General features: G+C 38.6%; 1 protein-coding gene across 1 annotated transcript in view; it reads right to left on the bottom strand.

Moving 5' to 3' along the window:
- MET (MET proto-oncogene, receptor tyrosine kinase) overlaps positions 1-27768 on the bottom strand; it is an 89116-nt gene that overhangs the window by 31453 nt on the left and 29895 nt on the right. The window contains exons 3-10 of the mRNA XM_079304704.1: positions 24895-25086; positions 13089-13223; positions 11543-11716; positions 6094-6254; positions 4843-4945; positions 4495-4631; positions 1999-2172; positions 1036-1135 (exon numbers count right to left, since the gene is read on the bottom strand). Of these exons, the coding sequence (XP_079160830.1) occupies positions 1036-1135; positions 1999-2172; positions 4495-4631; positions 4843-4945; positions 6094-6254; positions 11543-11716; positions 13089-13223; positions 24895-25086 (1176 nt within the window). The remainder of the gene's footprint in view (positions 1-1035; positions 1136-1998; positions 2173-4494; positions 4632-4842; positions 4946-6093; positions 6255-11542; positions 11717-13088; positions 13224-24894; positions 25087-27768) is intronic.

Below are 27768 nucleotides of genomic sequence, written 5' to 3'. Positions count from 1 at the left end.
GCCACGACTACATGCTGCAGAAATTCAGGTCCTGACACTCATAATATTATACAAATTAGGATCATGAAGAATATGATGACCTTGAAGCTATAAAAGACTGCAAATTTGCAGACATACCATTTAAAATGCACTGAGCAAACCTAGGTCTAATAGTTAGAATTCAATTCAGGAAACACTGTATGATGATCATTAGAAATAAGCTGAGTATATGAACAGTAAGTAGCATGTCATAAAGAGTGTAGGTCAATTTAGCTTCAGTTAGACTAAACAAACCTTACAGGATAAGAAAATGGAGGTACAACACAAATGTGTAGACAAAAGCTTACAGAAGGCACTTTCAGTAAAACCAGGCAACAAATGCCATCTTTGCCTTGTAAGAATTAAAGCAGATCATAGGGTCATATCTGTGTCTAGATTTGGACACTGTGCAGTTTCAACTCAGGAACAAAAAAAGAAGACTTACATCTCTGACTGACCTGCTGTTTAAGTAGAGGTACCCAATTGGAAGAGCCCAAACCCATCTTTAAACTTAGTTGCTGAATTTACCGAAGTTAGGACAGAATTTCACAGGAGGGATTTTGGCAATCAGAAATTCTTAAAAATAATAGTTACTTTTGATTTTATGTATTTACTCTTCCTCTTCTTTTGATATATATCCACATTCACCACTTCAGTATCACAGTAGTGCTTGAACTTGTAATGTGATCTGACATATCTATCTTGCATTGCTCGGTGTTTAGTCACTGAATTTGTATTTTTAAATTGAAATATAAAAGTCTTCTTGACAGATACCGTACTAGCTTTATTTCTTTGGAAAAGGTTTCTTGGAAACAGTTGTTTAATCCTTAGCCTGATTTCAAATTTGTATTGAATTTTGCCTATATAGTGAAAAGAGTCTTTGCAGAAAACACCAAAATATCAGTGGAAGCACCAAAGTTTCAAGGCAAAAATCAAAGTATTTTGACTGAAAATTCACAACCATTCACCACACCCAGATGAAAAGATAACAGATTGTCTTCTCTAAGAATGACTCACCACAGAGAAGTTCATTCCTAGTTTAGGTACAGTAATCACCATCTGAGGAAAGCACACTGAGTTCAAGTTGATTCCATGAGCTGTGATTGTACTTCCACCACTAGGAAAATTTAGCAAGAGAAGAAAACAAAAAGAGAAGATAAGTAGGATAAATAGCTAATATAATGTTAATTAGAAATTCTATTTTAGAGTAAATGATAACATAAAACCAGAATTAGGGATATAGTGGTAAATGCAAATATATAGCTTTGAGCAGTGAGACCATTTTTCTGGGGAACAGATTTTACATTTACTATAACAATGAATCAAAAAGAGAAAATAAAACTAATTTTTAAAACTGTGATAAGCCAGGGTAAAAAACAAATGAGTACGTTTTAAAAGAGGTGGCTTTTTTGTATTTAGCATTTGCTAACTAACTTATTTCACCTATTGCTTTCAGTGGTGCTGAAAAAGGTGCTTTTTTACTGCTGTCATTTTTTTGGCAAAGATGGCTTGGATTAGAGCTACTGAGACTATAAATATGTCACTTGAAAACACACACATACTACCATATATATATATTCATAATATTTATATAGCACTGTATTTAGACCATTTTAAAATCCATTTGCTCTCCTGAGCCTGCTGACTTGTCACATTAAATGATTTTCCTCAGCAATCAGTGTAATGTCCAGACACAGTATAGGAGACACACTTAGCTGTGCTGTGGGTATCTCAGCAGGACATCACAGGTAGGCTCAGCAGCAGCTAGGATGAAATCACAAAGAGAAAAGAGGCACCCTTCCCCCTTCTCCTTCACCTCTGAAAGGAAATGATTTGCCCTCTGCAACTGCACCATAATAGAAACAATTGGCACGGAAGATAGAGATAAAAATGCAATTTCTTTTGATAGATTGCTGAGCAGCATAGCAGTTCTTTCTTCATTTGTTGCTTTTCTTATTTCTGTAACAGAATTTTACTCACCTAAGAAAAGATTTGGCTGGATGAATGCTTAAAACAACTGGGTCCTCTCTGTATGTGAAAGGTCTGCTTGTGTCTCGAATAGCTTCATCGATTTCCATTCTCACACGACATTCCTGGGGAATTTGCTGTGCTGGAGTGTAGCACTCCACAGTGCTTGCTGAAATGCTGGGAGGACTGAAAACAGATTGCTTGTCACCCTTATAAAACATGTACTTGGCTTAAAACACTGTCCTTTACTGAGCCCCAACATTGCCTAAGGATCTGTTTCTAAAAAAATGTCATTGATTTTCCCATTGGATAATCAAATTGCAACAAGCAAGCATGACATAAGGTAGAAATTGCAACAGCATGGCTAGGCTCAAGATTGATCTTAATTAAGTTGACTTGCACCTTGCCTAATGGAAGGTGTTGCCCTGGTACTGGTGACAAACCCATGAGCCCCTGAACCCTGCAAAAGCAGCTTCCAGCCTGGAAAACAAAGGCACATTCCTTGTTTAAGGAGAATGACTTGATCTGCTATAACCAAAGGATAAAGCCTCCTTCAAACCCACAGGACTTTGTCTTAAAAGCCTCAAGTAAAGGTGCTTGTGTGGGATGTACCAGATGCTGAGGGGCAGGCAGAGGGAAAGGAGAAAGAAAAGGGAGAAAATTCAAGAGCTGGCTGAATTCAGCACATCAGCAGTCTCTGGGATATTCACCCTTGCCTTGCTATCATGCTTGACTGTGGAAGTTCTCTTCCTCCTACACTGAGCTCAGTGGGTGAGTGGGCAGCAGGAGGATGCTGAAGTTTGAAGCACATGAAATTTGGCCACAGGAAGGAGGGCACCTCAGATATGAGTGGCAACTGACTGGAGAAGCAAATGTAACTGTACCAGCTGGTTCCTGTGATTTGGCCCCAAGCACATCCATGGGCCATCCAAGTGAGGTTGTTCTCATAGAATGTAAGAGATGGCCTCCAAATTAGATAAAAGGGACATTTGCTATAATTTATAGTGTTCCAGAAAGGCAGGGTTCACCATAAGGGATAGTGATTCACTCATCTATATCTGGAAACTTTTTCACTTATCTTAAAGAAAAAAAACAACCTTGCTCTAGCTGCCCTCAGGGCTGGGGAAAGCTGCCTGTTTAGCTGGAGAAACACCTACCTTGAGAAATTGGTTAAGACCTGCCTAGAAGCAACTTGGCTAGTGAGAAAGAGGGGTGCTGGAGATGCTTACTGGGCAAGTCTCAGCTATTGTTCAATACCTAGAGGTCCACCTCAGCAACATCTGCATCTGAGCTGGCTGCTGTCCCTCCCCTATAGCAGATGTCTCAAACAAATCATTCCCAAAAGGTTTATATATTTCTCCATTAGCTGACCAGTTGAGATGAAAACACCAAGAAATGCAACCCTAACTGTTAAGGAACAGAAGTGATGAAGATCTTTTTAGTGATCAGACTTGAATATCTAAATCCTTTTTCTTGATTTAGTCAGACTTGGCTGATTTGATCAAAACCATACAATAAATCATTTAGCAGTAAATAATAAATTTCATCTCTCCTGACTCTGAGTCTTGCATTAACTAACAGGCTGCTGCTTCCCCACATCTCCACAAGTGTGAAGTTTTACCACAATGACTTTCCATAATCATTAGATGATGCTCAAATTTCAGAGGAATTGCTGGATATCTTGTTTCTGGAACACCTTGGGCCTGATTTTGCTCTTGTCCACAAAGGTGACAATTCTGGAATCATCCTGCTGTACCTAAGCACAGAACCAAGTAGGACTTGTGCTGTGGTAGAATGGCTACCAAATTCAGAATTCTGTCCATAATGGAGAATCTGTGCTTGGTATATCAATTGATATACAGATGTGATAGAAGGCATTTCCACACAGAACACATCAAAGATTTGTGCCTGAGCTCCTACTGGATCCAGTACAGAGCCACAAGAAATTCTGGCTTAAACCTCCCAACCAACTTTCTAGATAGCAGGAAAAGTCCCAAACTGATGCTGCCTGTGTTTTGTAGGCTGTTCACTGATAGCAGTGCAGAAATAGTGCTCCTCTGCATGGGACAGACATTGTCACACTGGCCAGGTTTCCACCCAACAAGGCAATGGTAACTTGTGCCCACTGGCTGCTCACTGGCAGCTGCTGCTTGAACAGCAGCTCTTGCTAATACGAGAGAGAGGGCTAAATGTGTGGGAATCAGGGTGACAAAATTAATGGGAAATAACAGTTTCTTGTCCATTAGAAGCTGATTTGATATTTGTCTATGCCACCTTTTAATGAGGTTAATGAATTACAGAATAAACAAGACTTCCAGAGAACTGCAATCCCTTCTAGAAATCTTTCAGGTATCCTAAACTCAGGATAGATACTGCTTATTGCATAAACTCCCCAATACATGACACAAGGAGAGGAAAGCAAATGTTTGGGTTTGGTTTTTTTAACTCCAAGGCTTTTAATCAAGACATTTCAGTATTAAAGGCATTGTGTTTTAGTCAGTACATTACCTTTTCAAAGTGCATGGTTGCTCACCAACAAAAATTCTTATGGATTTCCCACTGTTTAGGTATTTACCAGCTACAGTCAGCAATGTTCCTCCAGATTTGGGGCCATAGGTGGGAGATATACTTGTTATTACAGGATTCTGAGGGGAGGTAAAAATAAAACCAGTGGATGATAAAAATATTTTCAAAATGGAAAGAGGAGGTCTTAAAACATTTATTAACGTTTCCATGAAGTAACAATAAAGCCAATATGAATACAGAATTTGCCATGCTAGATTGGACTCTTGAGGAGTCCTTATCTGTAAATATTGAAGCTGATTTTGACTATAATAGTTTAATCATAGTGCTTACCACGTATGAAAATGTATTGAACAGTGTTTTGCCATGTCCAACAGAAACACTACTGGATATATTAAAACCTGGACTTTTTGCAGCAGGAACTGTGCACTCCAGCCTTTAGAAAACAAGGTAAAAAATGGGATTACATTTTTTTTCTGATTGATTTTTTTCATATTAAAATAGAACCACTTTAAACTCATAATAGTGGGGAATCCATACTAAACAGATCACCAGTCTCTGTGTATCATGTGGCATTTCAGAAATAACAGCTAAAAGAACTGTGTCCCTCTTCTTTAATAATAAATATAAACACTGGTCTTTGTAATATTTGGCCACAGAAAACAATTTTAGTATACATTTCAGAAAAAAGAAGCATGACAGAAAATAAACAAACCCTCTATTCAATGGCTGATGGATGCTTTTGAACTTTTCTTTAATATCAAATTTTGGCAGACAATAACGTTAAAAAAATGAATCATATACACAAGTTTGTTGTAAAAAGTAAAATATTACCAAAAATTAAACTTGAACTTCTGCAGCAGCATGTGCCAATGTATTATATTACATTCACATAGTCTCATATATAATTTAGCCTCCTTAAATCATCTTGTTTCCATTAATACTGTTCAGAACAGCAGTCAGGAGAGTGCTCAACACTTCAGGAGCACTTGTTGGAGTATCTGCACTGCTATGTATGTGAACAGGAAAGCTGTGCCACAATTTGTGCATTGCCTTGGTGCCAGAGAGAGGATATTACTGTGTTTCTGAAAGATAACAACCACAGTAACCTCTGTCTTAAGCCATTATCCCAGTGTCTCAAATACTTATTTCTGAGGAGGAGAGGTGCAGCTGAGGGTCATAAGCTCCTGGATGACGAAACACCTGCATCTTCTCACACCTCTCCAGCAGCTTTACAGATCAGGAAGAGAGAGGTGACATAACAGCCCAGCAGGATCCCAGCCAAAGGAACTGCCCCCTTTTCAAACCTTTGAATAGATTCATTCTTGCCAGCTTCCACAGATGTTGAAGAGCATTTCACAGACAAATCAGAAAAACTACTACAGGAGATATTTGCAGAAACTAGATCTCCTTTCTGAGCATTGTTTTTCTTGGGGAGTTTATTAAACCACAGGGTTTTTTCAAATTTGAAATTTCAGAATCAGAGATCATACTTATAGGCTGAATGTTTGTATTTGCAAAAAAAAGTCCACACAACATAAAGAACATCTATATAAGTGGAAATTAATATTTTAGGTTTCTTACCTATTTTTGTTGCTAGATTTTGCTTCCAGAGGACAAATTTGTCCCCCAATATGGACTACAGTATTTTTAAAGTCAAATCTGTTATTTTTGCTGAATCCAAAGTCCCATCCACACAGTGTCAATTTTGTGCCACCTTCTATGGGAGCACTGCTCGGGAGAATCTGTTAAAAAAATATTGTGTTAGTTGAATCAGGTTTTCTTGAACTTCACTTGGAGCTAAAGAATGGGCAAAGGAATAACTTTAGAAAAGCATTTCTTTTGCTAGACTGTGTCCTAGCATTCATCTTAATTGTTCTTCACCTTTCATTTGTCACATTATGAGCTTTCTGTGACAGTAGCAATAAATAACAAAACCTACACTAGAAAACTTTGAAAGATAGTGTTTAGGGGCACTGAACAAGCTGTGCATTGTAATAGTCTTTTAAATCCTGCAGTTCTTGTCTTTCACATCTTATTTCTGCCGTGTTAAACATACAATATACTTATTTTGTTAGAAGCTGAATGCTGAACACAAAAGAGCCCCCAAATGACCGTTTTTTGTCAGCATGATGAAAGTTGGGTTCAGAGTGAAGTAGCTTCAAAGACACCATAATCCAATACCACGGTGACTGTGATAAAGTTAACACGACTTCTGCTATTCTTTCCTTAAACATTTTACATTTGGTCACCTCTAATTCCAAGTTAAAAATAAACTGCACCTCAGAAACACAGAGACAATCTACAAAGGAAATACTTTTTTTTTTTGTATGTGTGTGTGTGTATTGTAAATTGTCCTGTAAAATATAACAATGGTGGGAAAAACGTAGGAACACTATAGAAGTCTTACAAAACTCTGTAAAAGTACTGGTTAGTACTGTCAGTAAAAAAAAAAAAAGCAACCCAAAATCTACCAAAAAAACCAACCAAAAAAGAAAAGACATTAGTTTAGGAATTATGAGGACTTTCAACAATACTGCACAATTTTGCAAACATACCAGAACTACTAGACAAACAAAGAAGAATGAAAGGAATGAGAGACTGAATTTATACTTGTGATTATAGTGCCTAAGTATCTTAAACTTAATGCTTTAGTGATAATAATTTTGCCCCTAAAATGCAATACAGCTGTGTCCTTCAAAGAACCCGGCTTAATTTTCAAGCTGAAAGGAAAGTGTTTGAGTGATACTTGGCTATTATTTCATCTGGAAATCCAGTAAGACAGCACATTTCTTTTCAACTCTCTTGTAGCTATACTTCAAGACTCTCACAAATGAACTATTGTAGATAGAAAGGCAGTCGAAGAATACTTCAAAAGAATTATACCATATACTATATATGGGGAAATTTACTGCCCTCATTAGAAACCAGACAAAGAGTCTGCTTTAAAATGCACTGAAGGAACCTTTCCTGTTTTAAAGAGCTTTGAATCAGCTCTCAATGAGCAAAGAGGGAACCTATGCAGGAACAGCACTTTTGTACAAATCTGTAAAAAAGGAGTGATAACTCATACAGCTCCCTGAAACACAACTGTAGCTATGAGTTGGAGCCATACTGTGCCCATGAAACCTGTGCTATTCCCAAATTTAACTTTTCCCTATTTCTTTGGAATTTTCTTCTTCAAAATCTGGATTTGACTTCAGATTCTAGTTTTCCACTCTGCTCAGTATCTCAGCACATTCTCTGTTTTAGAAATGACAAAACCCTAGCAGAAACTGAAATTGCTCTGTGGGGATACAGGATGTCCTGATGGTTTTTGCAATACATTGACATGTGGCATTTGAAGAGTTTGAAATGTAATACACAAGTTAGCAAAGTAAGGGCTTCATAAAGCCATACAGAATAAAAACTGAAGGTACTGATAACATTTTTAGTGATCTTACATGGCAAAAGAGACTTGTGATAGTAACCTGTATGGCTTAATTGAGGGATAGAAAGTATTTAGTACATTCTGTCAACAAATTTAGAAGGCAACCCCTCTAAGTAGATAGCAAAAAATAAATAAACAAAATCTTAAAGTTTTGGTTTTAAGTTCTGCAGAACTCCCCCATTTTAATTCAAGATTTATGTTTCTTCCATTTGAACAAAAATTGTTCTGTATAATGAAATTTCTGAAAATCAAATGTAGTTTTCCAGACTTTTTCTTGGGAGAGTTGACAAAAATGGACAGTGAATCTCTTGGTCTTTGAACTGAGGTATATGCAGGCCTCTTCTGTGTACTTACACTGCACTGGTAGTAACAGAAAACAACCAAAATGCAAATCAAAATGCAGGATTCAAAAAAATATAGTGTTATCTCCACTGATAACACAGAGCAAGTCCACTCCAAGGTCTGTCATTCTGCTGTTCCTTGAACTTGTGGTTAAGTGAGAAAGTTAATTTTTTTTTTTTTTTTAAACTTTAAAGCATCATGTTTTCCTTTTATTTATGTTGACAGCTAATATTCACTTATATAGCTAATCCATTTTTGGAAGAAAATACCTATTTATTAAAGTTTCATTAGCCCATTCATTTTAATTCAAAGACAAAAATACGTACAACCACATGTGAAATTTCCAGCAAAGCCTCCAACCTAAACAGGCAGCAGAAGGCCTGATGTTCTTGATACATCTGATACAAAAGCCAGCTAAAATGACTCACTTTAAAAACAACAACAGACCATGTCAGATTTTTAACCACAACAAAGAATCAGAAGGGAGACCAATTTATTTTTTCTTTTAGACCCTTCACCTTTTAGCGTGACCTGAACGCCACGCGCAGATTCCTGCAATTTGTTCCAGCACCAAGGGATCTCCGAGGAGACTCCCTCCTGGCTTCCCTCTAGAACTGCTCCTCCAGCCTGATGAAACTCCTCATTGTTGGCACAGGCAGTGGATGGGAGCAGGCTGGGAGCTGGGCTGTGGAGGGGATGTGTGCCAGTGTCTACCCTACTATGCTGTCTGTGGCTGGGCAGACTTGACAGCTCCTCTCCAACCCACAGCTCCAAGGGAAAGTGTGTAAAGCAGGGAAAAGGATCTGCAGGACTCCATGGGAAAACACTGAGCTTCTTCTCTGCCATCCCTCCTGAGAGGAAAAAAAATATTTTTTCCCCGTTGTACACCACTCTGTGTAATAACCTGGGAAAACATCACTGAAGACTTAGTTAGATAAGATCCACTGCACCAGACCCTCAGGGAGCAATCTGTTCCCCTCGGGTTAAAGAGATCATATGACATATCTCAAGCAATCTGTCCCTCTGAAAGCTGCAAAATATTAGGGAGAGGTTCGGACTGAATTTCAGATACTGTGCAAAGCAGGTCATCCTCTGTTTGTTAGGAACAAAACTTGCTTGTTTCTTACATTTTATGCATGTGAGTTTAAAGACAGATCAGAAGAGGATGAATAATCTGTTTTATATTTTTTTCAATAATCATGTTAAATGTCATGGTCCAGTAGAGCATGAAATTTGTCTTAACAGCTAGCAATCCAATGGATTTACGTACCCAGCTGCATTTTTTTCCCCGACAAACCCTCTGGAAGCAACTTCTACCAACATCGGCATGCAGTAATTTGAGATTCATTTTAAGATCCATCAGTGTCACAGATCCATATTCATTACAGGGGTAGACTGGGCTTGTGCTGGGCAGGCTGGGCTGAGCCACATGGGGGAGAGCACCAGCCTCACACCTATTCCTACTGCCCCACTTCCAAGGTGTGTTCCCCTCCTAGGGACTGCAGAGGTGGCTGTGGGGGATACACATCTTGGTCTAAGTGCCTGTGCGTGGGCTCCAGGCTCTTGGTTCTTAAAACTGCTGAGTGACCACATTCAAAATTGAAATTAAAGAGGGCTACATGAGTTCAGCCCCTTTGAAAATCAGAAACTGAGCAGTTCAGAGCCTGAGAAATATTTTTTGAGCTATGGAAATGTACAACCACTGCTGGAAAGTTTGTGAATTAAAAAGGGTGAGTGAGCTCTAGAAAAGATGAAACAAACTGACCAGTATAGTACCTTGGGCCTGCAGAGGTAGAGAAAAATGTGTAAGAGCTAATTCTCACTGTATACCTTTGAATTGGCAATTCAGACTAAGGCTTGAAAGGATTATCTCACTATCTAATATAACTTTTATGAAATAAATGTAGTTCTATATAAAGGAAAACTATTTTTATATAATGTAAACAATTCACATTCTGCATTAGCGATTTTTGTGCATCTGCTTTGTCCTAAGTAAATGGCCATTGAAGGTGAAGCAAACCGCCCCTCCCACTTTCATTTTCCATCCATTCTGTTTGATTCCTATAACTCTTCATTGTTTTTTTCACAGAATTTTGCCTGTGTTAATCCAAAATTTTGTCTCTGAAAGGTGAACATGGATAAAACCAACCCCATAAACGTGTGTTTCTATACTACTTTCTAGATTAGTGGAAGTTTTGCATTAGAACTTAAAAATATTGTTGTACATGAAATCATATGCCTGGATGAAAGAAATACATTATTTATTAAAAAACCCACTTTTTTTTCCCTCCCTTTCTCTCTAAGAGCTTAGCATATCAAACTTTCATCTCTGTATACAAGTTGTATTCTAATAAAGGACAATGTATATTTAACTACATGATGTAGTTTAAATGCACTTACACAAGTGAGTGGGTATAAATGCTACTAGAAAGTTTCACGCTTGTCCTTCCCTTAGATTTCTAGTCCATCAACTGCCCTACAATCCTCTGCCTTCACAGTTATGTCACACTTCACAGGGGAAGATTTGGTCCCACGTACAGTACAAATCCTGCATTAACCATAGCTAAATTAGAACTGGACCGTGCCAGTGCAGCTCTCTGCTCATCTGTGCCTTTCTGTTCTCACACACCCTGGATGAGCTTTGGCTGGCTGGCAGCAGCCTCTGGCTGCCCCTGTCCTGGGGGTGCAGCTACAGGATTGCTCCTCACTGGTGCCAAGTGGACACATGGGAACAAAGAGCCAGGGAGAGACATTATGGAAAAACAATTTCCCTGGGATCTTGGGTGGGGGAAAAAGGGGATTTTTCTCACAAAGAAACACCAGACTTTGCTCCAGACCTGGAACCAGCACAAGGATAGATGAAGAGTGGGTGCCAGAGACCTCTGCTGGGTCAGGCTGTGGTGGCTCTGGGCAGGAAGTGCTCTCCCCACTTTTGTCTCTGAGAGAGTCTAAGAGGAGGGAAGCTCCTTTCTGTGACTGGTTTTCCTGTCAGACCTCTGCCAGGCTGGTTCAGACTCATCTTGTTTCCCCATCAGAAGGGCTTTGTAGGGCCAGGATCTCCCAAGGCTGGTAAGGATGACCAGACAAACCTGTCCATCCACGAGCATCTCAGCCCACAGTACTCAGGGAGACCACGTGAGAGGATTCATGGATATCAGGGCTGAGGAGAAGTTGAGGAAAGCTGACAATTAATAGAAAATGTCTACAGAGTTCAGATTCTTCTTCCCTCAAGAGACAGACGTGAGAAATCCACCACTTTACCTCATAAATGCTAGGCAAGCAGGTGTCCTGGGTCCAGGTGTTGCTGGGGCACTGAGAAGCCCTGAGGCACTGCTGGCTGCACCAGCCACACTGCATGAAGGCTGGTGCCAGCAGGCACTGGCTGCAGGACCTGAAGTGATGGCAGCCTGGCCCCTTCAGAGGGATCTTTGTTATCTGTCGATGGAGAGACATGATGCACACATCCTTTTAATACATGCACTAAGTGGCAAGGAGAATCTCTATTTATGCATAGCGTGCTGGTGCTACTCAGATTTCAGATGTGCAAGCCACAGTTCGACTTCTCTTTAGCTCAGTAATTATAGGATCTTATAAGTAATTTAACTGACATGATTTTAAATTCGCTTGGGAGAAACCCTAAAGGCATCTTAATGTTATATACAGTTACTACCAGCATCTGGTGTTTACAGCAAGATAGCATTTTTTGCTGATGGAGAAAGAAAACAGCAGCGTGCTCCTCCCAGTTCTGTATCTCAGAACTGTATCTGTGTATCTCAGTATGCCTTAGTTTATACATTTGTAAAAATAGGCATGATGGCTATTTCAACTTTGGTGAGACTGTATTAATATCTCTGGCACACTTACAGCATGTGACTGCCCATGTACTTGTTTTTTAACACATATCATCAAAAAACCTATATTTTACCCAAAACACAAGTTAAAATTTATATTACTTCAAATATCAGGATAGCTATGAAATAATCACTCTAAACATGTTAGAATTATTTTTGGTCAAAATATTAAAATCGATACATAATTACATTCCTATGTAAGTGCCTCATATTTCTTTATGCTTCAGGACCTTTCTTAAATTTATTTTGTACATTTTCTGAAGACCACTCTTATAAATATCTCATACGTTTCTAGTAAATGATTAATAGCAATCTTTATGGCTGATGTATTTCTGTAAGTCCTTATAGAACTCAAGGGGTCAAGTTATTGCTTACAATCATGGTTTAGGATTATCTGTAATATTATCTGCTGATGTTTTAAACCTATTCTTCAATGCATATCTACTTATGACAATAGCATATTTATGGTAGCTCTTCATCTTTTATTAACTCTTTGCAGACTACATGCTAAAGTAATTTTCAAGCCTTTCTGACTTACAGTAGTACAGACACCCATGTAACTCTTGCACAGACAACCCTCCTTAAAAAGTTACAATGCTATGACACAAACCTACAAAAGCCAGGAAACTGAACACCATTCTTTTCTTGAGCCATTGTGTGTTTTGTCTTTGCAAGCACTTGAATTAGGGACAGGGTTTCAGCCTTAAAATTTGCATTTCCTGGCTTTTGTTGGTTTACATCACCAGCCCTTGCATTATTTAAACAATTCTCAATATTAGGCTGCCAGTTTGTTCAGTAGGGGAAAAAACTGTATCTTGGAGGGAAGTTGCAGCCCCAGTGTTCTGAGGAATGGCAGGGCTATGAGGATGCAGAGCATAAGGCAGCAGTGTGAACAGCTGCTGCTCTGAAGGCAGGTTTGCACAGTACACAGGAGGATTGGACTATGAACCACTCACCTTTCTCCCAGTCACTACCAGGGTATAGCCATCATCTGCTAATGAATTCTTGACAACAACCTGGGGAGAGATGGGGTGGGAGTCTAGCTGAAAGCTGACGTGCGGAGCTGTGGGTTCTGAACGGGAAACCACTATCTAAAAAAGAAAGAAATATTGAAAATCAGCAGGCAGTATGTAACACAAATGCATGCTGCTCAGCTGTCTCATGGTCTCTGCTTGCATTAATTAATTAATTAATGCATTACATTGCATAATATTTAGCATAATGTTCCATCATAATCTGATTAAAGTGCTATAAAATCTACTTTTATTTAATACAGCAAAACCATGGCTGTTGGAGGATCCTCAAAATACGCTGTATTTATTAAAATATGCAGGAGCCACTGCATGTTTCCTAGTCCTTCAATTTCAGGTATTTATAAACCACCATAAAAAATGAAGATAGGTCATTTGGTCAATCCTATACTTTTAAGAGTGAATAACTTTATCTGCAATATCAGTTTAAAAGAATCTTAAAACTCCAGGTCTTCAGAAGTCAAAAACATTTCCTTTTATTTTTACTTCGGTCCTTCAGTTTGAAAAGTAAACTTTAGCCTGTGTCAACAGTCTCTGGTCTTGCTGCAGTGGGGCAATTAGATTGCAAAGCTATGTCAGGCACTGCAGGTGGCTGCTGTGGGCACCCCTCGAGCCATGAGTGCACAGAGCTCAGAGCCAGGAATACACAGAGCTCAGAGCCACAAATGCATTGAGCTCAGAGCCAGGAATACATAGAGCTCAGAGCCACGAATACACAGAACTCAGAGCCATGAGTGCACAGAGCTCAGAGCCATGAGTGCACTGAGCTTAGAGCCACAAATGCACCGAGCTCAGAGCCATGAATACACAGAGCTCAGAGCCATGAATACACAGAGCTGAGAGCCACAAATGCACTGAACTCAACACCCAGAGCTGCTGAGATGGCTCCTGGCAAGGCTTGACTGGGCACCCTAAGCTCTGGCTCCTGTGGATTTCTGTGTGAGCTGGGTGTCCAGGACTCAGCATTCAAAGCACTTCTTAAATTACATGGAACAGTGGAGGCTCCTTTAGGAGATACTCCAAAACAGGAGCCTAATTTAGTCATCCTGAAGCCCCTTTGCGAAAACCTTCCCTTTCTCCCTCTCTCTCTCGATTTTAGGAGATCTTAGGGAGATTAGTCACACCAGCATGAAATTCCCCACTACTCATCTCTCTGCATCTTGAGTTACCTAAATTCTTCTGAGAATCCGGGTCTATTCCTGCAAACACACGCCTAACTTTACTACTGTAACTTTGTTGACTTTAACGGGATGAGTCACGGCTGTTAAGCAGAGGCATAAAGCATCTGCAGATCGGGGTGGATATTTGATAGCAAGATTTTATAGGCTTGGGCCTGCAATCCAGAAGGATGTGTGCCCAAATGTGATAGCATCAGGCAACAAAGGCTGAGGATTGTTTACATGAGGGAAGATCATGTTCATGTTTCAAAAGCTGCATCACGTGTAGTTTACTTAAGGAATTTAGATAATCAACATTTGCTGAGAAGTAAGGATTCAATGGAGTTCATTATTTAAAAAGATTGAAGCCATTCTGGAAATAACTTGTATGTCAAACGTTTCATTTTTTACTATAATGAAGCTTTTCTTCTGACTCCGAAGGCAGAATCAGAACAGCCAGGACATTGACTTACACGATTTCACTGGCTTTTCACACTGCCAAGGGCTTTCAACAAGATGGCTGACTCCAAAACTAGGCTTAGAGATGCTGTAATTATAGCTGATGTTTTGATGTAATTCGAGATTTAAATAAAATATATGAGCAGTTAATTCATGCCGATAACTGCTGCACATCCCAGAGGTATTTATAGTTTGGGATTGCAAGAAGCTTTTTTCCCTTTAAAAATGAGACTGGCTTTGTTACAGACTTTGGTATGGATTTATTTCACAGCACAGAAATTACAGATTTTAGAAATCAATAAGGTATGATCGTTTTTGGTGACACAGAAGTATGGTCTCTGACTCAGTGTAATAGGGCATGAGCTCTGTTTTTCTATTCAGGACAATGAAAAATAGAATGGACTGGAAAGCTGCATGAAAAAGCTTGATTAATGTTGGCATTACGGGGAGAGGTAGCACCACAGCTGCAAATACCTTTTTAGTTGATCATTAGCCGTGTCTCATCTCGAATACCCACTGCTATAAAATGCTAAGAATTCTTTTCCATCATGAATCCAGGCTTCCTCTTATTGCCAAGCATTCTTTCTGATTGAGCCACGGTGTTAACTCTTTAAACACATCTGCATTCCAACCTCAGAGCAACACATGAAAATTTGGCTTCCACCTCTACAATCTTGGAAAAATTACTCGGTACTTTAAACACTGACTGACCTTTATTTTACTGAGGTTGATAGTCAAATCACCTGCTCAAAGCCTGAGTGACTAGACTTTGACCTCACGACATACAGGGAGCTCGGATTACACTTCCTAGCTCATAGAATAAAAGTTTGGGTTTTGCTTAGAACTAATCTACCAGCCTGCAGTGCTGCTATAACAGATACTAGATGCAAAAATGTTCTTTTTGGTCTGTGCAACTGTGTGATTTTTGCACACATCAGCCCAGTCCTTGAAATTCTATCTTACCCTTATCCGACATAATCCTGAAAAAAAAAGCAATTTGAAGACAGCTTCTACAGCAGTAGGAAGAGGCTACTTAGGACTCTGGTGTCGTTCTCATAAAGCTCTGATTTTTATGGCTTGGGACTGAGCTGATATGTGTGCAGCATAAATTTCATTTGCCGTGGACACACCAACATACAGGGACCACTACCATGAAAATGGTTTAGTACTACAGGAGAATTTCCCTCTGCAAAGACTTTAAAATCCTGGTGGTTTTGAGGGTATCTGTTTTTGGCAGGGTGAGAGTGGACGTTGGATTTTTTGTTTTATCTATAATTTAGTAATTAATTTATTAACCATGCACTTCTCCAGAGCATAAGAGAAATGAAAGCTTATTTCCATGTACTCAAGTAATTAGAAGTGAGGGAAGGTCTAGCACAGATAATTAACCAAAGGAGAACAAACAGACATTAGCAGTAAAGAGTCAGTGACTGCAATGGTAAGAAGTCACGAGAGGTGTTCTGCAAGCTGTCTGTGCTGGGGTCCATACTGTTCAATACATCTGCAAATGAGTTAGAAAAGTGGTTGAGCAATTCATTAAAAAAGTTTTGTGATGGTCTGAAGGTATCCAAAGTGGTTAGGATGAGGCCAGACTATGAAGGATGGCAGAATGACTTTACAAGACAGCATGTCAAGGCAAAATAATGGCAGGTGAACTGCAATGAAGAAAATTAATTTAAAACAGTGTATGATAGATATCTAACCGCTTAGCATCAGCCAAAAATAACCTAATAAAAGCTTAGAAATTATTAGAAAAGGATTAAAGAACAAACCAGAAAACACCCTGATATCATATAAATTGGCTGAAATTTAAAATCTCTGTGCAATTCTACTTGTCTCCTGGCAAAAAGAGCATGTCAAAAAGGGAGAAGCTCAGAGAAGGGTAACAAAGATGACCAAAAGGCTGTAATGAACAATGATTGAGTATGGTACATGTGGACTCTCTATGGAAAAGGAATAGAGAATCATGAGTGGGTAGAGATGAACCTTAAACTCTCTTCTACAACTACCCAAGAGAGGATTGTGGCCAGCTTGGGGTTGGTCTCCTCCCAAGTAACAAGTGATAGGAAAAGAAGAAAGAGCCTCAAGTTGCATCAGGGGAAGTTTAGATTATATTTTATGGAACATTTCTTCACCAAAAGGGCTGTCAAACAGTGGAACATGCTGCCCAGAGAAGTGGTTAAGTCACCACTCCTGGAGGTATCTAAAAGACATGTAGAAGTGGCACTTAAGGGCATTTTTTAGTCCTGGACTTGGCAATGTTAGGTTAATGGTTGGACTCAATGATACTTGAAGTGTTTTTACATAAATTATTCTACTACTCCATGATTTAATTCTAATAAAAATTCTAAACACCACCAAAAGACAAAAACAAGACTTGGGTTCAAGGCAAACAAAAGAACATGACATCCTAGCAATATGTGATGACCTATGGTATCCCTGCTAAAGGATGTGAATGCAAGAGAAATGCACATTCAAAGGGAAACTCCACAGGTACATGGAAAGAGCTAAACAGACAAAAATCAATAGCTCAGGAAATTCCCAGGAAAAAAATACTTGGAGACTTGAAGCAGAAGGTAGTATCTATGTGTGTCTGGGTCACTCGGCATCTACTTGTCAATACCACTGGAGACAGAGCACTGAACTAGATGGACTCTTCATTTAAAGCCATGTGGCTCTTCTGATGTCTTTGGAGAATCACGTTCAATACCAGTAACTAGGGCAAACATGGTATTTATGACTCTCTATTTAGAGAAAAACAAACAATTTTCTTCCAGCATAGCTCATACTACTTCCATAAAGTACTTTCATGAAGATAACAACCAATAGTTAATTAATAATGAATATATTAATGTATTATATGAATTGGAGGTCAGTGATCACTAAGGTCCATGAACACTAAAATTATTAACTTAAATATTATTTCATTGCCATCAGCTAGTATTAATGTTAAATATGAAGACTTGAATCTAGGTTTGTCTGTGTGTAACATGACAAATTAAGACTGTAATAACTGGAGTTGAAAACCAGCATGCAACAGCTTATTTTAAAAATCATTCTGATGCTCAGTTCTGCTAGTCAGCAGGATTGAATTACAAATGTTACTGTCTACATGTTGAAATATCTACTGCAAAAATGAGAGGCCTTCTAAAAGGAATCCAATCTAAGTATCATATTGTTATTTTTTCCCTAGATGTCTGGCAGGTGTATGCCATTACCCAGCAGAGATAGGCTCAGGGTTAACTTTACTGTGCAATGCCTCAAATGCCCTGGGATATGCAGCATAGCCTTGCAAAGGGCACATATGTGGCTCTCTAAATGCTGTATATCATTCTAATCCATGAAGAATATAATGGATCTCTTCTGAAGAGTGTAAGCTTTTCTACTCAAACTGAATATTAAAACATATGTGCTCTCAAACCAGTTATTCAGCACCAGGTGTTAATTTTAATTTGGCTATATAGATTTTGCATTATGCAGTGTTTGATACCTTTTTTCTCTTGAGAATCAAGATACATTCTTTACCCCAGAAAGAACTGCTATCATAAATGTTAAAAGTTGAGCTATAGATATGAAAATGCTACTTAACAAGAGTTTGCCACAGTTTTCTGTTGGCTAAAAAATGAAAGATGGAAGGATTGCAGCTATTCACATTCCTACTAATGCTTGTGTGCACAGTTTGCATTTAGCCTTAAATAGGTCAGACTGCCAGTACTGAAAAGCCAGATGAATTGCTGGGCTGCTGAGACAGGACAGCAGTGGGCACTGAGGACAACCTTTGCAATGACTCCATGGGCATCCCATCACTCTTTCCCAGGCTCTGTAGGGTTTGAAGTCTGTGCTCATCTATTTCTTGACCTTCTTGCACTTGCTTTAAATATGCCTTGCCACTTGCACACGTGGGTTTTATCACAACTACATTTGTCTGAAGGGACAGGGACTGCATCAAGAGGAGTTTGATAAATTCAAAGGTGCATATGGCTCCTTGTACACTATGATATAAACCGAATTTGACTGAGCACAGTGAAAGATGCAAAGCTTTGTATTTCTTTGCTCTATATCAACTTATTTTGCTGACAGGCACCATGGCTCTGACTCTTGATTCCTGGAGTGGTGAGGTCCTGCTGCTTTGCTGTTTGCAAGAGGAGAGCAATGTTGAAGACTTGGCTCTCTTGCTGAATTCTGGGACAAATTTTCCCAATCCTTGAATGCAGTCACAAATAAAAAGCAGATGTGATGGTTTTTTTCACTGATTTCTGTAGCATGCATTATGTTCCCTGGCATGTAGTCTATGAAAGCAGCTACAACACATGCTAAGTTCTCTCTTTTTGGGGAAATGAGATGTGTGTTAAAGTTTGGTTGTGGTGTTTGTTTTTAATCATAAGTATTCCTGGGAAATGAGCATGATTATCAAGTGTTCTGTCTACTTGCATGTGAAAGACAACAGATTTGTGCTCAGTGTGTGAGAATTTCCAAACCATTGATTTGTGAGTGCTCCACTTGTATTTCTCATCAGAACAGAATCAAAGGCAAATGATAAGGCAGCAGATTTAAAGAAACCCCAAAAAGTTCTTTATCATTCAAACTGTAATGAAATTATGTAAGTCATTGTCACAGCATACCATGGAGGGGAAAACAAAAATAAATTTAAAAAACAGTGAGCAAAACTGAGGAGAAAGGAGTCTATAAATGAATATTAAGTACAAAATATGGGTGCAATTTCCAGCTCAAAATATCTCAGTGCCAGAAGCTGGAGGGTACTGAGAAAGGTATGACTGTGTGTTTTTACTTGTCTCATACCTCTACCTTATCCATCATAGTCCCTGCCAGAACTCTGCTCCTGGAACCTTTATTATAACTCTATATAACCCTTCTTAGCAAAAATACTGGGATTTAATGATTCTCTAGAATCAGGCCTATATTAATCTGTACTGTTGCATGTCTAGCAAGTGCAGAGAGCCCCTGGGAGGATGAGTGGTCTGTTGTCTGATGTGCAGTACTCCATCAAGTTCTATCTTACCATCAAGCTTTGGTTTTTGTGCCCAAAGCCATTTTCTGTCCAGAATCTGTTCAGACATGACAGTGCATTACCATGTTTTGCTAATGCTTGGCTTTTCAGCTACAGCTGGCTCATGTTCAGCCAGATGGGACAGGACTGCAGCCAGCATGTGGCTGGTGGCACCTCAGAGTCGATGTATCCCATGGGAAGAGCCTTTGCTCAGCTCCAGAATCAAGAGGATGGATGTCCCACTGAGCCATGAAGATGAGAGGGGCTGTGGTGGGGTCCCTCATTCTGCACCACTGCTGTCCTGCTGTGACTGAGTTGCACTGGCATAGTCACAAGGATGAGGTGGCCCTGCTGCCAAAATTGCATCTGCAGAGAGTGGTTGTCTGTTGTGGCTGTAAAACATACAGTGAAAACTTCTCCATCTCTCTTCCTCAAGAAGGTCACCAACAAGCAGCTGTGGTGCTTTTGCTGGAGTGCTGACTCTTTGAGGCCAGCTAAAAGTGTAGGGGGCACATGCACTATTCTGCTTCCAAACATAATCTTAGGCTGAAATCCAGCCTCTGCTATGTCAAGGGTATTGATCTCTTGTTCACAGCTATGGTTAGACCAAATGTGAGCTCTTAAGAATAAATCTTGTTAGATGTTCCCATATCCCACACTTCCCAGAGCTACCACAAAGATTTCCCCTTCCTGAAGACTCATTTCATCATCACTCTAAAAGCATTCTCTGAAAAAATGCCAACTTCAGGCAGAAAAAAAACAAAATGCCTTGAAACCAAGCAAAAAATTAAAATTATCTCAATATATCATGGAGTGGTTTTTTTTTTCTTTTCTTTTTAACAACTATAATTTCCCAAAATACTGGCTGGTAATGTGTCTTTTCCAGTTGTGAGTAGTATTCTCAGTATAGCTTAGATGAAGCAGAATAAGGCTGTTTTACACCAGCTGAAAATCTGATTCCTCAGCTATAGCAGTATGACTGGGTGCTGTTTTCTAATCAAATAACCACTGTGAAATACCTGATTCACTTTGCACCCAACAGCTGTAGTTACAGTCTGTGTTCCCAGTCACAGTCTGAAAACAAGCACAATAAGAAAGGCTGAAACAGCTGCAACTTCTCAGCAGAAAAAAAAAAAAAAAGAGAAGAGGAAAAAAGAGTTTGTTGTCAGGCTTCAGCTTAGGAAGGAAGTAAAACCATTTTTCTTTTCTGTCTCATGCATGTCAGCTGTCTTAGAAAAATTATTACTGGTCTGTTTTGTAACAGAAACCCCACAATATTTAGTAAACTACAAACTCCAATCTATTCATGGCCAAATACAGATTTGACATTTCTGAGGCAGCCAAAACATGCTCAGTATGTGAATGGGCTGCAGTACTTTTCAGGAGAGATCTGGAATTCACCTCATGGCCCTAATTATCCTCCTTAGAAGAACACATGCATCTTCTGTATTTGGACCATCCAGATTGATTTTATATTAGTTCCAGATTTTGGCTGAAAAAAAATATACATTTAGTGAAGGAAGATATGTTTGCTTTACAGTATTAGTGCTTTCCAAAGCTGTTCAAGTGAATAATTCTATTTTACCAAACTAAAAGCAGAAAACAACAGGTGAGTGTTGCTTGGTTGGACAAAACATGCCTGCTTTTGAATTCTGATTATTACTGGTTCTTTAGAAAGCTTTTTAAAGTAAGTAAAACATGGGCTATGCTCTGAGCTGGATCATTAACAATTCTGATAGGCAATGCTATAAGCTTTGGGGGAATCATTTGTAAAGTTAGGAACTATTCATTATGATATATCCACAAATACATCAAAACTCCAGAATCTGGTAGTCATCAGCTACAGAAGGAAAAACCTACATGTTAAATCTGTTGAATTTTGCAGCAGTGCTGTGCTATAGCCATGAAGTAAAGAGACAAAAAATAGATGGAGCTAGAAATGAGTTAGAGACAAGAGGAATATAGGAAGGTAGGAAAAGATGAGCAGAAGAAAAGCAAAAGGAGATTAAAAGATGACAAAAGAGAGGAAAGAAAAAAAAAGAATAAAGTGGTTGGCTGCTGATCAAGTGCAAGCAAGTATAATGGGGGTGTATGAGAAACATTTTCAAATAAATTTTTCTCAGGTCCAGTAGCTTGCTGCTGCACCTACTGGCTTCCACAGTGCAGGCCTGGAGCTTCAACTCAATTTAGATTACAAGATCACTAAATTTTTAAGAGGTCCCCCCAAACCCTCCCAAAATGTTTCATAACAACTAAAAGAAACCCCAAATTAATACAGCAAAAATGTGATTCAAATGTTCATTACTTTCACCAAACTGCAGCATATCTGGACACTTCAGGGTGTGAAAGGGTGTCAAAGACAGAGATACTGCACTAATTCTTTTAATCTCATGGATGGCTGCTAGTACTGAATTTTATGTCAGAAATGAAATTGTCTAAATATAGCAAGGTTTGGTATTTCAAAGAAGATACAAGATAAACTGTGTGCACTTGAAGGGCTGAGCTGATTTTCTAAATATAGAAAGCTGTACATGAATATTTCTTCTTTTGTTTTTAAATAGTTGGTATGATAATATGTTCTCAAAATACTAACACAATAAAACCAGTTTTAAAACAGGTTTCCTGACAGGCAGAATTTTGTAACTAATTTTCTCTGAAAGCATACCTGTGACTGAAGTCAGTTTTGAATAAGTTACTTTGAACAAGTTACAAGGAGATTGCATAAGAAAATTCAATATTTGCTTGTACAAATATATCAGTACAAAAATATCAGTGCAAATGACTGTGCAAAAGTGAGATGTATAATAAGTGAATAGCTGAGAATTCTTTGATATATGTTCCAACAGATTTGTGAATAAAACAAAAAACATTACACTTATTTGGTATGTGAAAGTCTCTGGGGATATATTTTTGATTAATTAAGCCATTGTTAGATTATCCTGATTTTTTTTACCCATTTTACTTCAGTAATGGTCATATAATAGCTTAATTTTTAATGATCTAAATCTCATTGCAGTTAATAGCTGTATTTCCATAGAAACACTACAAATCTGCTTTAGTTGGGCATTTCCTAATGAACATGTTTAAAAGCACTTCCTAGATTGCTACTAGGAAAAAAAAAAAAGTAAGTGAACATCAAATTCTCCAAAAATCTGTGTCTGCTATATCCTACAGATCTGGTATCCCTTCAAAAATAATTAAAAAACAAAACAAATACTAACTTTTTATTTGGAGGTAGTATCATTAAAGGCAGTCAGTGTGCTTATTCTCTTGCTAGGTTCACCCAACCCTCAAAGAAAGAGCTCCTGTTTAGTACAATATGAGCCCAATGCTGACTTCCCCCTGTAGCTGAAGCCAGTCTGATTCAATGATGAGAATATTTCTGCTAATGGCCATGTGCAGTTTACACAATAGCCTTTTCTTTTGATCTGTAACTGAACCTGGAATGGGAAATGTATTCTGGAAATATTTAATTGTTCCGTGAGTTGGGCAAACATCTGAATGAAGTGTGTGCTGCAGGATTTGAATGAATAATTTAAAGAACATTATAAATAAAAATAATGCTCCCTTGTGCTTTCTACCAAACCTTCCTAAAAGCTTTGTGACAGCCTAGAAGTAATGCTGGGAGTAAGAGAGTAGTTGTTATTAATTGTATTTTGTAGATAAGGAAACGACTTCAGAAAGGTTAAACAAATTGCTCATTTTGCTGTGTGAATCAGTATCTGCTTTCAAGAACAGAGAGCAGTTTGGGCCCATGCTCAGTGTGCAGCTCTTAGCATTTGCCTTTCCTGCACAGAAGACAAACTGCAGCTTAAATTTACCAAAGTCATCATGGGAATTTGAGGTAAAACTGGCAGAGTTGTCATTGAAAGTTTTGTTAGGATTTATTTTTTTTGCGGGGGTGGGGGGGAGAGAAACATGATTTTCTCTACTTTTTTATCTGTCCTTTGTGGCAAATCACTTTGAACTCCTTGCTTGTAGAAGCACTGCAGAATTTGCATTATTCTGCTGGTTCTGTGTCCAGTCTGTGCAGAAATCTGGAGGTATAAGATTCCCTTTATCCAGAGAGGGTGCATATACTGAGGACAATATATAACCCCATGCACTGCATGTGGCAGGAAAATGAGGGGAAGGAAGAGAAGAAAGGAAAGGCTTAGTTCCACTAAAGGCTACATGTGCCCATGGTTTCTTTTTTAATGGAAGGTTATGGGAAGTGGGAAAACTGGAATCAGCAACTGATGATCTTCTCATTATCTTTGATGACTCTCTATAGCCTACAGAACAAGAAGGCCAGAGGACTGTCAGTAATTCAGGAAGTTTTCTTTAGTCACCTACAAAGAAGTCATGTAGTGTAATCTACCTGTCTAGATTACTTATGTACTTAGTGGGGAGAGACAGACTACTCAGGAGAGTGATTTATCACTTTTTTGTGAAAAACTTGTTTTAGGACAGGAAGAACTGTAATCCAAAAGAAAAGAGTGAGATAGGAGGGAGCAAGAGCCTGAAAATCTAATACACATTCAGAGAAACTTGAAGGTAGGTGGAGAAGGAGCTAATCTCAATTCTACAGCTGTGAGTCACAGGCTATGGGTACACTAGCAAGGAATTTGGTGCCAGGGGAGTGTATCAGTATATAGAAACAGCTAATGCTGAGGCTCCTGCTTCTACACTATAAACTGTCTTGGTATTTTACAATGAATAGATTTAATCTGATCCACCAGTGCAAATGACCATACAAAGTGTATTTTTGAAGCTGTTTGAATAATCAGTCACTGTTTTAGACCTTTCTGCCTCAGCTGGGGTTGAGGCATATTTGATGTCTGTCCAAGACAGTGCTTTCAGTTTAGTCTTCTTTGAAAGAACTCCTGTTTGTATGGACCAGAACTGTCCTGTGAACTAAGACAACTGGAGATCATGGTAGAATTTGCTCCTCAGACACTGTTCCAACCACAAACTCCAGGTAAACACTTAAAACACTGAATGCTCTATTAGACACTTTATTTATATTCCAGAACCTGTATATTGTGCTCCTCCCTTTTCACCATCCTGCCGAACCCTAGTATTTTGTTTCTCTGTGAAGTTACTGTAGTGATACAGTAATATTTACCTGCATGAAGCGACCCTCTGAAGTTCCCAGATTAGCAATGGTGAGGTTCCCTTTGGTGAAGATGGATATTGAAGTTAACAGGACACTGTTGAACTGGCCCATGAACAAGTCAACCCTCTGCAGAGGAGTCGTCACTTCCAAGCGATATTCATCATCTTGTGCTCTGCAGTATGAAGCGTTTCTTGAAAAAGCCTGTTTGAAAATGAAGTACAGATGAGTGCTGTCTTTATGAGTAGCAATAGATCTTTGTCAGAATGAAGTCATTTAGCACAAATGCATTCGACCAAAAGTATTTTAAGATGTTTCAAACTTAATTGCTTCATCAGTTATGATGTTTCATGAGGAAGGCAAAAACTTCTTAATGTTATGGGAATGTTTCTATTAACTTTTAAAATCATGTCTGCAGGAATAAGACATATAAAACATATATTTAACTAGATGATATGTGTATAATCAAGGTATCCTTTCTCAGTGACTTCCTTAATGCTGCTTCTCCAAGAGTCTGAGAATTCTTGTACTGCAGAGTCTGCTCAGTGACACACCTACTTCTAAAACAGTTTCCTAGAAAAAGATTCTCTAACAACAACGTGATTTTCTACATTAAAATAACAATTTCCAGTATTCTTTTCTCTCTATTTTCACCACCTTTTTCAGACATAAGACACTAAAGTGGAGAAGACAGAGAAATAAAAAGGAGATAAGTTAGGAAAAGCAGGTTTCTGATTGTATGTTTAAATGAAACTATGGAGCAGACAGATTTTAAAAATTGCACAGATTATTATATTGATCATCTGTGGTTCATGCACTATTTCATCTGATGTCTATATGTCTTGAGTGTACTAAAATAATAGCTGCATTTGAAGGATTTTCTCTTTCATTTTTGGAATAGAGATTGCATGTTTTTAATTTTCATTGGAAAAAATCTTGAAGAATATAACCTCCTAACAATTCAATAGTAATCTATTAACCAATAATTTCATTATTATTGATATTACGTTATCTGTTTTGGGGACATGGTATAAAGATAATAACCAGGAATCTCTTAAAGGATCTTTAACCAGTTTAAATTTGGAAGTCATTTAGCATGTTCCTGCTGTGACATAGTTAATGAATAAACATTTAGGAAGGTTATAAAGGATCTTATGGTGGTTCCCTCTGTTGAAATCAATAGCAAGCTTAATTTCTTCTATTTTTTTAATTGATTTTTTTTTGGTCACAAGCATGTTTTAAAAAGCTTGTAAGAAGCTTGAAAGAAACATTCTTAAGACACTCAAGAACTCTTTTTACTAAGTCAAATAGACCTGCATCTTACCCTTAAAGAGCATGTAGGAGTAAAATTTTATTGTCTTATTTTCTAGGTTCAGATGCCTTTCCTCAAAAAAGCAATGAATGAAGAATTTCTTGTTGCCGTAACTGGTGAACTCTGGACTGAAACCCAAGGCACTGAATATACTACCAACAAAATATTCAACCTAGTAACTCAGCCCTTTGCTGTTGAATTGAGATGTTTATGAGGTGAGCCCAGCAGCAGCACTGGCAGGTGAGGTTCTCTGTGGTCCCTAGGAGCTGCAGTCAGCACTGGTGCCAGCTCTTCTGAAGGTGCCCTGTCAATTTACTGTATCATTTAGGTGAAAGCCTGCATCAGACCAAAACTGAAATCTCTGTGCAGTGCCTTAATGATACAGAAAAAGGGCATCTAAATTAGATCTGGTACAGCATGATTTAACAGTTTGGTTATCCACATACTAAAGGTTTTACTGTGTTAGTTTTTATATTAACTGTTAGTATACAGTGAATTTTGTTCAGCAGGAACTTAATCAATTCTTTGAACTAGGAACACACCTTAAGTATTTTTTAACTCAGTGTTTGACTGGGTTAAATCAATGGGCAGGTTTAGCTTTTCTTTGTTTTGGCCACCAAACAAGCTAAAAGCTGTATTCTTTTGCACTCATATCCTACCCAGTCTAAAAGTATTTCTGGAACATCTGTGCAGATTACTCATACAATGAGTATGAATAAAGTGCAGAAAGATGTACAGTTTTCATGGTTTTTGAAATAAGGCAGATTTCTGATTTTCCCCTCCCCCAACATGGGATCTTTGCTCCTTCCTGTAACTGTTTTTTTCCATAAGCAAAGACTTTGGAGAGAGGTGCTTCTGTGCTAAGCTTAAAGTACTTCCTCCTACATAGTCATTTCAGCACAATTCAAACATCCTAACATGCTGCCTCATGAAACCCTGTTCAAGCTCTTTGGAAAAAGTGGCTAGATTTCCCTGCTTGCCTGGACACCTTTCTTAGCTTCTACAAAGCCACAAAGTCAGCTCAGCCTTCCTCTGAGATGCCATAATTTTGTCTATCTGCTGAAGAACCTACAGATTGTTACACATATGGTTCTTACAAAACCTGGCTCTTCATGGATTAACCATAATGTAGGGTTGGCTGTTCAAGAAATAGGAAGGCTTTGATCTTTGAGTAGAAATACAGAGATATAAAAGGCTACTTAGAAAACTAAAGGAAGATTGATAACAGGGAAAACTTTGTCAAAGATGCTGCTTTAAATTAACACTTTTAAGCCTGGTTCTCTCTCTGTCTCCCTCCCTCCCTCCCTCCCTCCCTCCCTTCCTCTCTCCCAGTATACACATAACTATCCATTTGGCTGTCAATGTGGAAAAATAACTGATGTCAGATGATGCACTCTGGATGTTATGCCAAGTTCCACTGAGAAATCACACAAGTATTGAAAGGGACGATTAGAGCACGGGTAAGTGCTTGGGTTCAGCTATACTGCTCCTCTTGTAGGACAAGAGGTGCCAGTTGTGCCTGTGATTCACAGAGAGGGCTTTGTTACTGTTAAACTGGCACAGGTGTGCTGCTG

This window comes from Erithacus rubecula (assembly GCF_903797595.1).
Source record: "Erithacus rubecula genome assembly, chromosome: 4".
In the NCBI taxonomy this organism is placed as follows: Eukaryota; Metazoa; Chordata; class Aves; order Passeriformes; family Muscicapidae; genus Erithacus; species Erithacus rubecula.
Note: the sequence above shows the minus strand (reverse complement) of the source record. Positions and strands in the feature narration are given on the sequence as shown.